The following is a 14,273-nucleotide window of genomic DNA, read 5'->3' on the forward strand; positions in this document are numbered from 1 at the left end:
GCCAAGAAACAGAAGGATCTTTGACAGACCACATCCTCCCAAATAATGACAGGGAACTAAGATGTTGTCTTTCCTTTCCTTTGAAGTTCCTGCATTTGAAAAGAATCTCAAAAATTAATCTCAATAATCAGAAAGATATTTTCAATATCTTTACAATGAATGAGTGCATAAAGTGCAGAAGAGTACCCGTCTATCATTGCAGTGGTGAGTGTGTCCAGTATGGAAGATGCCCCTATATTCAGAAACATCAAAGAAAAGCAGAAGCAATTCCACAATACATGAAACAGAAAACCTTTTTTTCAGAAAAAATTTTGTAACTCCTTTTGGCTCATGACCCAGCTATTCTTAAGGTCTACATAATTTAAAAAAAAAAACCAACAAAACAACTTTATCTTATTTAACTGTGGACGTTGTTGTTAACCATGTTAATTTCTACTTATTATCTATTTATTTCTGTGTCTTGGATTTACAAGACTACAAGGATTCTCTATCTTATGTATAAGTTTTTTTTTTTAAAAAAACTTTTGTCCTGACATTGCACGATGGGTAGATGTTAGAATCGTAGAATGGTTCAGGTTGGAAAAGACCTTTAAGATCATCAAGTCCAACTGTAAACCTAACACTGCCAAGTCCACCACTAAACCATGGCCCTAAGCACCACATCTACATGCCTTTTAAACACCTCCAGGGATGGGGACTCAACCACTGCCCTAGGCAGCCTTTTCCAGTGCCTGACTACCCTTTCGGTGAAGAAGTTTTTCCTAATGTCCAACCTAAACTTCCCCTGGCACAGCTTGAGGCCATTTCCTCTTGTCCTATCGCTTGTTACTTGAGAGAAGAGACCGACCCCCACCTCACTACAACCTCCTTTCAGGTAGCTGTAGAGAGCAATAAGGTCTCCCCTCAGCCTCCTCTTCTCCAGGCTAAACAACCCCAGCTCCCTCAGCTGCTCCTCGCAAAGACTTGCTCTCCAGACCCTTCACCAGCTTCGTTGCCCTTCTTTGGACATGCTCCAGCACCTCAATGTCCTTCTTGTAGTGAGGGGCCCAAAACTGAACACTGTATTTGAGGTGCAGCCTCACCAGTGCCGAGTACAGGGGGACGATCACTTCCCTAATCCTGCTGGCCACACTATTTCTGATGCAAGCCAGGATGCTCTTGGCCTTCTTGGCCACCTGGGCACGTTGCTGGCTCGTATTCAGCTGGCCATTGACCACATGTTCTCACTGAGTAACCCATAGTGTTCTTCACGTGTCTTCCTGAAAGGGTATTACCAACAGAGATCTCAGCAATGGGCTCAGGTTAATTTTCTTTCCTTTGTACATTTGCCAATAATGAATAGCTTCCTCTCTCATTATATTTTAGTGAAAATTTTAGGGCAGAAATCTACAATAGCCTCTTCTCTTCCAGAAATCAGGTCCAGCAGTTTGGAACAATTGTTTTCTTAATGCATCAAAAATTGGTTTGCTAAACACAGCCCAGTTTTTCAGGTGGAAATAAAGTAGGAACTATCTAGCCAGTGTACCTCATCTTGGCCTTGGGAGAGCAATTCTGGTGCTAAAATGGATCTGTCCTTGACTGTGGTGTGTTACGGAGGGTAGATGGACAGCTGCTCTTTTATTCTCACATTCAACCCAACAACTTAATTCACATAGAACATCCAAGAGCTTTAATATGATGATGAGTTTCACTCACTACAAGCCTGTGCTATATTTGAACAAGTGACTTACAAAAATAAATTTTATTTCATGCAATATTAATCCCTTGAGACAATTAGAGACTAATGAAAAAGTCTGAGAAAGACTTTGTTTTTTTACCAGGTGTCTAATTTTGTTGATTACTAGAGATAAAACCAACAAGCATAACATAATTTAATCAAATCAAGTGATTGTTTGTGTTTGCTTAAACAGGAATTGAGTTACAGCGCTTTCCAGAAAAAAAAAAAGCTTTGATAGCATTCAAGACTGCAAGACTGCCGTTTAACAAGACCTCATTGTCTCTAGACTGTATATTGGCATGGGCCTTCCAATTATGGAAATCCTGGGTTTATTGGACCACTTCAGCAATCCTTGCCCAGTTTTTCCTCAGTAGTAACACACGAAGGGCAGTACTGCAGGGTGCATACTCCAAGGGACCATTACCAGACACTTTAAGCTGCAAAACTGTTACCTCTCCTTTGCCATGTTATGAAGGAGATTCTAACTCATGCTACACCCTGCTTGAAGTTGCCTCTGACAGCAATGCTTTGTGAAGAGTAATTAATAGATTGCTTGATAGACTGCCATGAGGCTTAACCTGTTACTGGGTCTGAAGTTATTATTACTTTCTTCTTTAATAAATTAATAAATAGGTCTGTTTTATACCTTTCCAGGTGGCTCAGCTGGACAAGCTTGTTTTGACTCCTCTCTCAGCACTACAAGCCTTGTTTTCAGGCCCACAGAAGCTCATCCAGAAGCGCTATGACAAGTTGTTGGACTACAACAGCTACCTTCAGAGGTCAACAGGAGAAGAGCTGGACCTGGCAAAGAAAGACTATGAGGCTCTGAATGCACAGTTAGTGGAAGAACTTCAGGTATTCAACAGAGCAGCCAAAAAGATTGTGTTGAACTGCCTGCATTGCTTCATCACCCTCCTCAGGAATATCATGTCTGCAGCACTTCAATCAAATTCTGCTGTGGTGGTGCCTGTTCCAGTAAGTACATTACAAACCGGTGTAGCTCTGCCTTTATTTGTCTTTTTTCTTTCTGTATGATTTGGCTAGAGTTATGTAGGACACGCACCTGCAAACCACACTGATTTCATTTGTTCTGCTAAGCACAGTCGGGTTGGGGATTTTTTTTCTCCTTGCAAGCTCAGGAAGGGTTAAATTCTGAGCTTAAGTTTTGCCAGGCCTGGACTTTTTGTCAAGAATGATCCTAATGCAGCTGTTCCAGCTGCTACAGTGATAGTAATGGCAAGAACATTACAGTAAGGCAAAAAAGGAGGCAGCTGCTAGCATTTTAGTCTTTGTTTCTTAGCATCTACCCTGAGTAGCCCAGAAAACACAGGAAGAGAAATTCTAAGAAATTACATGAACACTCCTGTTGCTGCTAGACCTGCAGAGTCACAGATGACTGCAGAAGAGAAGCAGGTTAGGAGATCTGATGAACTAATTTCTGTGAAAAGCAAGTTGCTTTTAAACTCAAATATGCTGCAGAAGCTCCTGCAGACATCTCTAGGCAGTAAGGAATAGCTTTGTCTACATTAGCATTTTTAGAAAGTTCAAATCATTTCACTTACATAGCCAAAAGCACCAAAGATGCCTGTCTGAGCTACACAGAAGGGCATCAGTTCCTCCAGCCTACTCTACTCTTTCTGGGCACTATGATCATTACTTGAAGACTGAAGTTGAGAAATTATTCTTAATTTGTGTGAAAATCCTAGTGTTTCAGTTTTGCTGTACTTTTGCCTAGAGGACCTGAATCCCTGAGAAACACGGCTACAACAATGCCTTCCACACATCCAAATCTACTCACCTGAACTGCAGCAGGACGCTAGATAGGAAACACATTGTGATGAGGCAATTCTGGAGTATTCCCTTCCATCAAGGCTTGAACATAGCACGTTATAGTCAGGGGCAGCTGAAAAATTAAGAAAGCGAGGTCAGGATCAAAACATAGAACTGTGCTGTTTAATGGGAAAATGAAGGCTTTTCCCACATCAAGAAATTGCATCCCTGTAATTTGACCATTTCATGTTTCGAAAGCTGTTGTATTGAGCATTGTTTTCTGTGAGGCTCTGCCTACAAAATTACCTTCTTTTTTCTGTGTACATCAGCAAATACATTTGGAGTTAGGCATAGACCAAAAGCACTTATCCAGTGCCACAGACAGAGCTTCAGCTTACCCAACGATTTTTAACCTGGTGGCAGCACCCAGTTGCACAAACACACAGCAGTAGGGTAAACTACTCCAAGTCTTACAGCACATTGGCCACTCCGATAGCTGCCGAGATGCACATTTGCATCTGAAAGCAGGTGGCTCAGTAGCATAAGTGCAAGGCTGTTCATTTTCATCACTGTTTAGAATATTTTTTAATGATTTAACTTAAATTAGTATGTCTTTTAAATCTAATAGCAATCATTAGAAACTTTCTTTAAGCAAGGACCTTTCTTTTCTTTCCATCTCGTACCTAGCACACGATCGGCTCTGCAGAAAATAGCAGCAACTTGTCAGATTTCCTGACTCCTAGCGTTCAGCCCATTAAACCAAATCTGCTCTCTCAAATCTCCTTACCATTTTGTTCCTGAGATCTAACCCACGTTTGTGTTTGCAGCTGTCTTCCTCAAGCATCTGTGAAGTGCAGAATCAGTTGATGGAGGAGTTTCACAAGTTGAATTTTGTAAAAGAAAACAGCAGTGCAACCTTTATTGAGAGAAAATTGAGCTTGGAAAAAAAGAAACCTGCCCCTTCTCCAGTGAGTACCATACATCTGAATTGCGTATGAAGCATCCCCTTTTAATTGCTTCTGAAACAAATCCATTTTTATGCCACCTAGAGGTTTGGGCTTGGTCTCTTCACTGGGACTCTGGATCAGGTTGTTGAAATGAAGCTGTCCATTGACCAGTAACTTCTGAAGATTTTTCACTCTGTTTTCATGTTATTATCTTGAAAATCCACTTAAAATTATCTCTGATGACCCTTAGGTCTTTAAGCACATGTTAAGTCTAAGGTTGTACATGTAAACTTTGATTACTTCCTTTGTTAAATACTTTTACAGTGCGTCTTAGTCTTCTAATTCAGAACATTTTTTTCCTTCATCCTCAGCTGTGGCTATGTGTACTGGTGTTTACACACATATGCACACACATACACCCCCACAGCACAAGATTCAGAAAATCCACCAGGAAATCTGTGTCCCCCTGGTTCTCAATCTTATCAGACATTTCCAGAGCTTTTAGGAGTCTAGTTTACAGCAAAATGAAAACTCAAGCGCAGATTTACAGGAGAACCTGCGGAAGCTGTAGGATTCCTTTTAGCATCAGTAAGGCAAATGTGCTCTTGCTTCTGTGGTACGTTAAGATCCCATTGATGTGCAGCACCTCCCTCCCTGCCCTCTAACCAAAATCTGAGTGAATATGCTTCCAGCAGTTAATAGCACCTTGCCCTTATTTAGCACGGTAGTCTCACACAAAAAGCAGACCGTTTGGGTACCACTGACTTTTTTTGCCTAATGGCTTATCATGCAAGTTGTTATGTGACCTTAGCACACCTCAGCTGATTTTTGGATTATGCCTTTTTTGTGATATTACATAGGAATTCAAAGATCATTGCTATGGAAAAACAATTAAGCAAGTGACAGTTCACAGACAGAACACCAGCTCTTGGAGAGCAGAGGACAGACTAAGAGGTCTTTAATTAGTGAAATTCCTACATTTATATTTCTTTAAAATCTGCCCTTTATTGCTCACCTATTAACATAGCAGTTGGACAGGTCCTTGCTGCATATGCAAAGGAGATTTGGTTACATATAGCTGTGTAACTCCTTGATCTGTGTGTAAAAATGTAGGGTCAGTTGCCACATGCAGCATACACTGGTTTTTATGCATCCGTGTTGCTCTAGAAATGGCCTCAGCATTATTCCCAGTGAATACTTTTTTTGCTTTTCAGCTCGAATCCCCACGTCAAACAGAAGGCCACAGGTCCAAGCTGTTGTCTACGTACAGCACAGAACTGCTATACCAAGCTAAGCGCAAGTGCAATGCCACGCAGGAATTTGATATTGATTTACATGAGGGAGAACTGGTGGCTGCTGTGGAGCAAAAGGACCCCTTCGGAAGTACGAGCAGATGGCTTGTTGACACAGGAAGTAAGTTCTCTGCACAAACATCCCAATAACAGCTTCCCTTTGGGATATTGATTTCTTTTCATTCTGGCCCCATCTGTTTGCCTGTCATACTGACAGCTGCTTAAAATAGTTGGTTTTGAAATGGTTTTAGCAGTATTTTGCCGTTTGTTGTTTTTCTCTCTTTTTATTCTGGTGTCTAGTCCTTAAAGGGTATGTGTATTCCTCCTTCCTGAGGCCTTACAATCCAGCCAAAGTGCAGAAGGATGTAGCAGAAAACGGCTTCGGTGATGACGATTTTGATAATATCAGCCTCTTTGTCTCTTCACGGCCCTCTACTGACAGCAGCACAAGATGTCTGGGGCACAAGAAGAGTGACAGCAGCTCATCTCTTCACTTCTGCGAAAATCCCACAATTAATGGCACAGGGACTGATGCTTTTCAAGATACGGATGATCAGCATGTAAGTATGATCCACACTGTGGCTGTCTTCTTGTTGCTCCTATTTCAAATCTAGAATTATACTGCTTATAATTTAAATGGCTTTGTTTTACACCGGAAAAGACTGGCACTAATTTGTCAGTATGACATGGGAATTCGTTATTCTCCATTCTTTGCTTTTCTTAAATAGCTATGAGGTAGGAAATAATAACCAGTTAAACCGTGAATCGTCATCCTGTCTCACAGAAAACACACTGTTGCATTACCCCACCCCACATACAACACCTCAAGGTTCTCCTACAGAGCAGCAACCTGCAAAATAGCTCGGTTTGGGGGATTTTTCCACTTACCATTGACAAGAAAGCTGTGGCAATGCTCATCAGCAAGGCACAGAAGTGACCCACGTGCCACATTTGAGTACAGGAGCTTTAGGAAAGGTGATTCTCCCTGAGGAAACCTTGCTGGAAAATTCTCCGTCCAGTCCAAGGCCGCTTGGTGTAACAGAAACAGGCACTTGGTGTGAGCTGAAAACATTACTAGCGTAGTAAGGTGATGAGGTCTTGGAGCCTGGTTTGTTCCTCCCCACACGCAATTCCTCCGATCCCTCAATTTTACTTTTTATTTTGGCCCTGTTCGTTGTAGTCTGTCTAGCAATTGCAGACCAGGTAGTTGCATACTGGTTTGTATACGTTACTACAGATTTTCTGCATACAGAATTCATGCTAATACACAATGACAGAGTAAGATGTGGCTACATTTCTGAATTCAGATTTTGTTTTTTGTGGCTTTGTTTTTTCAGACCTTCTATGCTGTTTATGCATTTCAAGCAAGAAATGATCAGGAACTCAGTCTTCAGGAGTACCAGAAGGTTAGGATACTTCGGTTTTCTGACCTGAGTGGCAATAAAGAATGGTGGCTAGCAGAAGCAAAAGGTCAGAAAGGATACGTACCATCTAATTATCTCGGGAAGATGACATACGCTTAAGAACAGAAAGGCCCATTGAGCCAGTTTCTCTGAAGTAGACAGAATAATCATCTATTATCGTTTGCAGCAAGCAAGGCAAACTCACAAGTGATTGACAGAAGCCATGGTATCTGGTACAGCACACAGATGATATTCAGAACCTCCATCCTCCAAAAGCCATCACCTTGTCAAGACCTGAGGGAGTAAACATTTAACAGGAAGACTGATTCTGATTAACATCCTGAAGAGCTTGCTTTTCTATTACCCCATAATTTTCTCTTTTGTCAAAGCATCCTACGTCAAAGTCAACCTACAAGTACAAATCACAGCTAAAGTTATGTTTTTCTTCCATGATATTTAGCAAATAATATTCAAGATGAAGAGAATTAGCCTTGAAAAAGGACAAATTCAGTCTTCAGGGATGCTGTAAGTTCAGGCTGAATTGTTCCTGAATCGCTATCTCCATGAACATAGACACGTCTTAAAATTTGAGCTTTTTGGTAGTCTGTTTTTATCCTCAGCCACTTTTATAATGAACCTTTTTCTCAGTGGAGACTATTGGAGTGGGAAAAGAAAAAGGGTTTCATTTTTGTAGGAAACATTTAAACTTAAAACATACCAAATGTGGTAGTACCAGTGGCTGGTCCCAGGGAAGAAGGTATGTTTAGTTAAATATGGAAATGGGGGGACGGAAGGAGTGGGCACAAGAAACAGGTACTATGAAATAAAGAAGTTATAATTTTCAGAAGAATTACACAACTACTTCGTATGGTAGGAAACAGTCTGTAGCACTATGAAAGTGCCCCAGGTTTGAAATTCAACATATTTCTCTACACTAACCACTTTATAGTGCAAGATCTGTGTAGTGAAATGAAACCTCTGTTATTAGCCTTGGAAATTTTTTTAAAGAAATTTAAAAAAAAAAAAAAAGTCAAGCAGTGCCTTTCAATGAGTATTTACTGCCTATCTGACTCCTTAGGTCAGATATCATAATGTCTAGTAAATACACTAGGACTTAAGATGCATCAAAATTTCTCTTCCAGAAAAAAAAAAAATAATCGTAATTCTCAAAGTGTCTGATGTCAGATTCAACAGCAAACAATGTATCGATGAACTGATTCACTGTTTGCGGAATTCAGAGTCAAAAGCCCTGTATTTTGCTAAAGTATCTTCAAAATGGTCAAGGCTATTTTAACAAGTTAATATAGTTCGCATTGCATCCTCAATGAGCACAGAAAACAAAAAATCTGAATGTCAAGTAGTACTTCTTTAGGTTTACAGACTACAGTGATCCTTAGGTCAGGCTGGTGCCCTACATTTGAGCTAGACTGAATAGTGATACAACAACTCCTCATTGCTATTACCATCGATAACTGAGTGTTCATCACAATTTATTTCGATACAGCAGTGCTTAGGTCCTCTAGTGACAAGTGAGGACTTTCTTGTGCTAAGCATTGCAAAAAGGAAACAAAAAAGCGACCATGCCTGCAGCAGATAGTGTAATTGAAGGTAAACTCCTGTCAGGTATTCAGGTATTTTCTGTATTGCTGCATAATTGCTTATTAATGACTGACCATTAAAATGACAACACTATTAATATTAAGCGGGGGGGGGGATGTTGCTGATCAAGGGTATAAAGAAATTGCTCTCAAGCTTCTGTGTAAGTTTCTACTTCCTATAGTTGCAGTGTGGGGTATGAAGATGAAATGATTCAAAACCCTTACTGAGATGTAATAGGAAATAACCTGTCAGCAAAGAAAGGATGAGAAAAGTTAGGGCAGTCAATGCAAGGAATAGTTCTTGCTACGCTAATGAACCTAGTTTCATTTTCTTTAGTGTCCCAAATTTTCATATTATTTTCCTAAAAAGGTAAAGAAAGTTCTTAGTCTTGCTTGGAAGATGAATGCAGTGGACCACAGAGATGAGTACCTGAAATTTATGCTGGATTAAATCATATGATAGAGAAACTTCTTGATTTCTCCGAGATGGACATCCAGAAACTGGTATGTGGAACTCTGTGAACTACTGCAATCCAATGAGCAGTAATAATAGATAATGCATTATTTTGCCTAACTGTACATCACCTCATGCACTTAAATCTTGCTGTTTCCACAGCAAGCAAAAAAGGTTCTCATTCATTTTATTAATGGATGTAGCTGTTTTTACGGAAAAGTTTGCCTTTAGTTAAATGAAGACAATGAAGCTTTGGAGAGGCAGTATCAGCTTGGAAGAATGGACTGAAAGACTCTCCCCTGCTAAACTTGCACTGCTTTGGCTTTGATATTTTAAGGTTATGGGGAAGATGCACACAAGAAGCTTTTCAGTATGTCTTACAACTTAGAATATTTTATTTGGAGATCATCTATACTTTGCAATAGTTGAAACAGTTTTAAGAAATGACTGAATTGTACTTAATAGGCCAAATGCAGTCATGTAAGCACAGTGATGAAGTTTTGTATTTCAGACAGTGAAATTAATTAAGGGCAAGAGTCAGGAAGAAAAGATTTCTGAAGTCTTAGCTCTGAGAACTCAGCTTGAGTCATAGGGAGAGCTCTGATTTTGAGTGTTAGGTCCATTCCCCATGAAAAAATCAGGCTCTGTGAAGATGTCTCAAAGTGTACTCAAATGCTGCTCTCCAAAATATTCATTAGGTATCCTGAAGTAACAAGGAATGAAGGATGAAATATTACTGGAGCTGGCCACCTAAATTTCATTGAACTTCCGTGGGTCTTGGGAACTCCTAGTAGGCCATATGAAATCCTAGGGTATGGTTAGGACCCATAATAATTTTTATATTGTGGGATAATTTATATGACTTTATTACAGCCTCATAACTTGGGATCCAGAAAAAGTACTTTATTAGGTATGCAGGTGGATTGGTTTACTTCATTGCAGAAATTCAAAGTTTTAGCTGTTATCATTCAATATTACAGCTATATTGCGAACTTTTATTTTTGTTTAAAACAGATGAATGCAAACTACAACTGCAAAAAATTAAGGGACACTCTTTGAATCTAAAGCCTTCCTACATTAAGGAGATTTACAACAATTCATATTAGACTTGCTCAGACACATTTTTGTTAAGATAGCACTTTAAATACTAGAAACTGAGATACGTTAGGGCTCCAGAAATTCCTAAGAATATGCAACGTTCTTGCAACTGTTTCTTTAACGTAGAGAAGGCTACAGTAGTCTAAGAGTTTTCTTATTCTGATTAATGACAAAACGAATTATTTTGATCGAAGCAGGGACAGGCTACAGTTTAACGTACTGATCTTGCACTTATTCAAATGTGCGTTTTACTTACTTGAACCATTGTGACAATAAGCATGGCACAAGTACTTCCAAGATTGGGTCCACTCAAACTGAAGTGTTTTTCCAGTCAGGGAATATTTTTTAAGTGTTGCCATCGATAACCTGGAACACAGAAAATGTCCAAGCCAATGAACAGCACAGAGTCTCTGGCTCTGATCTCTGGCACCTGTGTGCTTCACTGTCTTCCCTCTGCTTGGACGGTGCTTGTGAACCTTAAGTATTCACCTTTCCAATGCAAACACAGATTGAAGAATTATTCCTTCCGACTTTTCATCTTAGGAAGCTTCACTGAGTAATTGCCTCCTTCAAATGCTAAAGTATACTTTTGCTGTCATTTTAAGATAGCTTGTAAAAATGTAGATACGTGAAGCGGACCTAACACCTGCAATAGGGAACACAGCCATGACAATCCTTGTGCCTGTAGATCTATTACTGATAATTCCTCTTACAATATTGTTTGTTCAGAAATGGTGAAAAAAATCTTCTTTTAAATTATTGTAATAATAAAAATCTATTTTTGCAAAGATATGTTTCTTCTTTTTTTTTTAAACAAGAAGTTTTTCCAGAAGCAAAGAGCTTTATATGCTATCCAAGATCTGCCTTCTGTTGTGAACCATAAAAAGCATCACTACAAAATTAGCAGAGCAGGGGAAATAGAGAGGTGCCTCAGATAAAACACTGCATTTCCAGTATGCATCCTAACTTATCTATCAATACATTAGAACTCATCAAACAGTATCAAAATACTGAGCAAGTTTCAAAATACACTTCAAGTTTCCAAATGTCAGCTCAGTTCTGTTCTTTTCTAGCTGCTCCTGAGGCTGTGACCATTATTTACTGCTGTGTCCAGCCAGAGGTCTGTCATGAGTTATAACAGATAAAAGCTTGTACTACTAAAATAAATTACAGAACTTTGTGTTAGATCTTTCCTCTTAGACCCAGATATCACCAGCATCCCCTAGTCCAGCCAGAAGAAGCACTCATGGAACCAGAGTAACCTATTGTTTCACATTACTAAGGGTATCAGCATTTGGGCATCTATGAAAAAACATCATATTTAAGTGGAAGTAAAATATTACCATACCAATTTATAAAATGGATAAGGAAAGTCAAGTAGCTATTTTTATAGTAAATCACAGAGCAATTTGCTTTGGGGATAGAAAAAAATCACAGGACTATTTTCCAGTTATTTTTTCTGAATATGAGGTATGCTTCTCAAAATTCAGAAGGGCCTTCCTTCTTTCTGCCCTACACTAGATTCCTCAACCTGATGTGCAAATTCAGTCAAACAATCCTGTAGAACAGACTCCTTTCCTCAAAATACAGTTGTTAATTCCATCCTAACTGTAACTTCAAAGCAGAAAGCCACTGTTCCCTTCAATCTACTCTGTTTTTCAGTAGTGCCCATCTTATACATTCAAGCTAAACACTTGATTTAAAAGACCAGGTCTGTGCTATAAATCCTTCCTGATATAATACTTCAAAGAAGCACAATCCTAACTGACATTTTTATACCAACACTAGGAGACTTTTATATTTCATTTAGGAAGCTGGGAAAGTTACAGTGGAAGAAAGTCTTTTGCCAATACAAATTGCAGCTCTATTGCAGATTTTGCTATTACAGTGATATCAGCAAGTCCAGCTAGACTTGGCCTTGATAGAGGCATGCATAAAAGGTATAGCATAAGTTATTTTATTCTAAATGAATAGGAGATAACCTACAGTCAACCCATGCCAGAGTTATAGATGTACAAACATCAGGATACACTTGAACCAGGTCTCAGAGGTATTTTAAATGGCACTAAGTACCACAATTTAAAAACAAAGATCAATTTTTTCTGCCTTTGTTCACACCATACATGGTACCTAAAATAATCCTCACAGTTCAGACGTAAGTTCCTGAACTCTCGCAAGCAAAACTATACGTATGTTCAGAGGCAAGACAGAGGCAGCTAGCACCTTGAACCTTCCTGTGGGAGCACGTTTTACTACTAGAGTGAACACTTTACACAGATTCTTTTAACGGCTGGAGTGCTCCTATCTTCACACTCTTCTTCATAGCGTAGGGAACATTCTTCTGATTAACATTTAGGAAAAAAACATGCCTTCTGTTTGCTAATAGAAACTGCTTCCGTGTCTTTTCCTACTATACCACCATTAAAAACCTTCTGTGCTAGAGAGGAAGAAGGATGGGCTGATCGAAAAAGCAGTAAGAGTTCTGGATTCCTCCTCCTCCTCATGCTGTTATTTTTAAATTGCCCTGGAAGCCACAGGCACTACAAAGACAAACCCTTTCTTTTTTTCCTCCACAGGAAATAATAGTTGCAAAAGCATGCAAATTCTCCAGGTAGCTAAGGCAATCCTGAGTAAATGAAACTATTCCTTTGGATATTTAAGGAACCTTAGCCTAAATCTTAATTTTGGAGAAAGGAATAGAGGTATGGGAAATAGCTGCATGTGTCAGCTTTACACATACTTAAAATACAGGATGGCTAAGAAAAGCTGTAGCTTTCACCTACCTACAAAAGTCTTGAGATGTTTTCATGTTTAAAGATACTCCCCTCATCACAGAAGGAACGGAGAGAGGATTGCTGAGTGCTGGCCACAGACAGCAAGACTCGAGATCCTTTTCCAGTGCTCAGCCTGAGCCAGTTCTTGAGAGCCGAACAAAACCTGGAGCAGCTGTGACAAAGCAAGGGAGCACAAGCTATGAAGAACAGCTCAGGGGTGCGACTGGAGAGCTGGAAGACCTCATACTTTCTCAACTACCTGTCTTAGTCGCAGTAGTAAAGCATTACGTGCAACCCACACGTGGCTGGGACAGGTTTGAAGGAGCGTAACAGAACCTGGCAGGATACGTGGAAATAGCTGAAGGGAGGCTTGTGGGTGTAAGAGCCAGGTCTCGTCAGGAAAAAGCCACAAATGCCTCCACAGGAAGCTGCTGAGAGGCAGTCACAGCGCCTACAAACCTCCTCTGTAACAGCAGCTGGGCCGAGTGCAAGACTGTGCTGGGGCTGGCGGGTGGAGGGGGCTTGTGTTCTGCAAAATGAAGAGAGACAAAACTGATCCCACCCAAGGCTCTGGAAGTGGGAATTTAACGTATTCAGCTTGAACAATACCCACGCACAGAGACAAATTCCTCTTCCTTCCACCCCTCCGTCACTTCGAGTTCGTAGTATTATTAGCAGTTAGGCAGAGGACCCAAGATACTACTGCAAGTCACCTTGGACACTGCTGATGTCTGGATGCAACTCTGCTCCGGCACAGCTTCTCTCTTGCAATAGTCTCGTGGCATCTGCTTCATTTGCTCCTGGAACTGAGACACTAAATAACAATGAAACATAGAGATGTAAACACGTATATGACAGTGCCCATGAAAGTTGTGTGGAATATGTCACTCGGTATAACAAGGAAACTTCTCCTATGCAGGGTTAAAAAACCAATTTTTTTTCATTATTCTTTATGAAAGCAGAATATGAACCCTCATTTTCACAAAGGGCTAAAGGAATATATTCAGATCTCTGAGCAATCTTTTCTATTTGAAAGTCTATGCTATTATAAATATTTTTGACCTATTTTAACATTTAACATACTTTATATTACTATTTCAAATACTTGGAAAAACAGTTTCTGAATACCTCTGCCCCCTGCCCAAATCAAACAAACCCTTTGTCCCGTGAATGCTGTGGGAGGGACAGTGGCATATTCGGATCCCCGTTCTGGGTTACAT

The 14,273-nt window shown here is 39.9% G+C and overlaps 1 protein-coding gene and 2 long non-coding RNA genes across 6 annotated transcripts in view; 1 reads left to right on the plus strand and 2 right to left on the minus strand.

The window, feature by feature from the left end:
* The window catches only part of ARHGEF38 (Rho guanine nucleotide exchange factor 38), a 36,981-nt gene extending 29,724 nt beyond the window's left edge, over nucleotides 1-7,257 (plus strand). Inside the window, exons 10-14 of the mRNA XM_009474860.2 lie at nucleotides 2,372-2,692; nucleotides 4,315-4,455; nucleotides 5,649-5,847; nucleotides 6,027-6,286; nucleotides 7,064-7,257. Coding sequence (XP_009473135.2) covers nucleotides 2,372-2,692; nucleotides 4,315-4,455; nucleotides 5,649-5,847; nucleotides 6,027-6,286; nucleotides 7,064-7,249 — 1,107 coding nt within the window. The 3' untranslated portion in view covers nucleotides 7,250-7,257. The remainder of the gene's footprint in view (nucleotides 1-2,371; nucleotides 2,693-4,314; nucleotides 4,456-5,648; nucleotides 5,848-6,026; nucleotides 6,287-7,063) is intronic.
* LOC148051493 (uncharacterized) lies at nucleotides 2,383-7,198 on the minus strand. Of its 2 annotated transcripts, none has more exons than XR_015700012.1 (3): nucleotides 6,615-7,198; nucleotides 3,516-3,620; nucleotides 2,383-2,518 (listed from the first exon to the last, which is right to left on the minus strand). It is a non-coding gene; the product is annotated as an uncharacterized LOC148051493 (long non-coding RNA). The 2 variants fall into 2 exon arrangements; XR_015700013.1 differs by lacking the exon at nucleotides 6,615-7,198 and adding an exon at nucleotides 4,275-4,430.
* Nucleotides 7,258-7,284: 27 nt separating the features above from the next.
* Nucleotides 7,285-14,071, minus strand: LOC148051494 (uncharacterized). Of its 3 annotated transcripts, XR_015700010.1 has the most exons (6): nucleotides 13,671-14,071; nucleotides 13,513-13,582; nucleotides 13,313-13,389; nucleotides 13,063-13,225; nucleotides 10,536-10,645; nucleotides 7,285-7,423 (listed from the first exon to the last, which is right to left on the minus strand). It is a non-coding gene; the product is annotated as an uncharacterized LOC148051494 (long non-coding RNA). The 3 variants fall into 3 exon arrangements; XR_015700011.1 differs by having other exon boundaries at nucleotides 13,313-13,582; nucleotides 13,767-14,071; XR_015700009.1 differs by having other exon boundaries at nucleotides 13,313-13,582.
* Nucleotides 14,072-14,273: the final 202 nt, after the last annotated feature.

This window comes from Nipponia nippon, unplaced genomic scaffold, assembly GCF_047370975.1.
Source record: "Nipponia nippon isolate SJK-2023a ecotype South Korea unplaced genomic scaffold, ASM4737097v1 scaffold_6, whole genome shotgun sequence".
Taxonomy (NCBI): Eukaryota; Metazoa; Chordata; class Aves; order Pelecaniformes; family Threskiornithidae; genus Nipponia; species Nipponia nippon.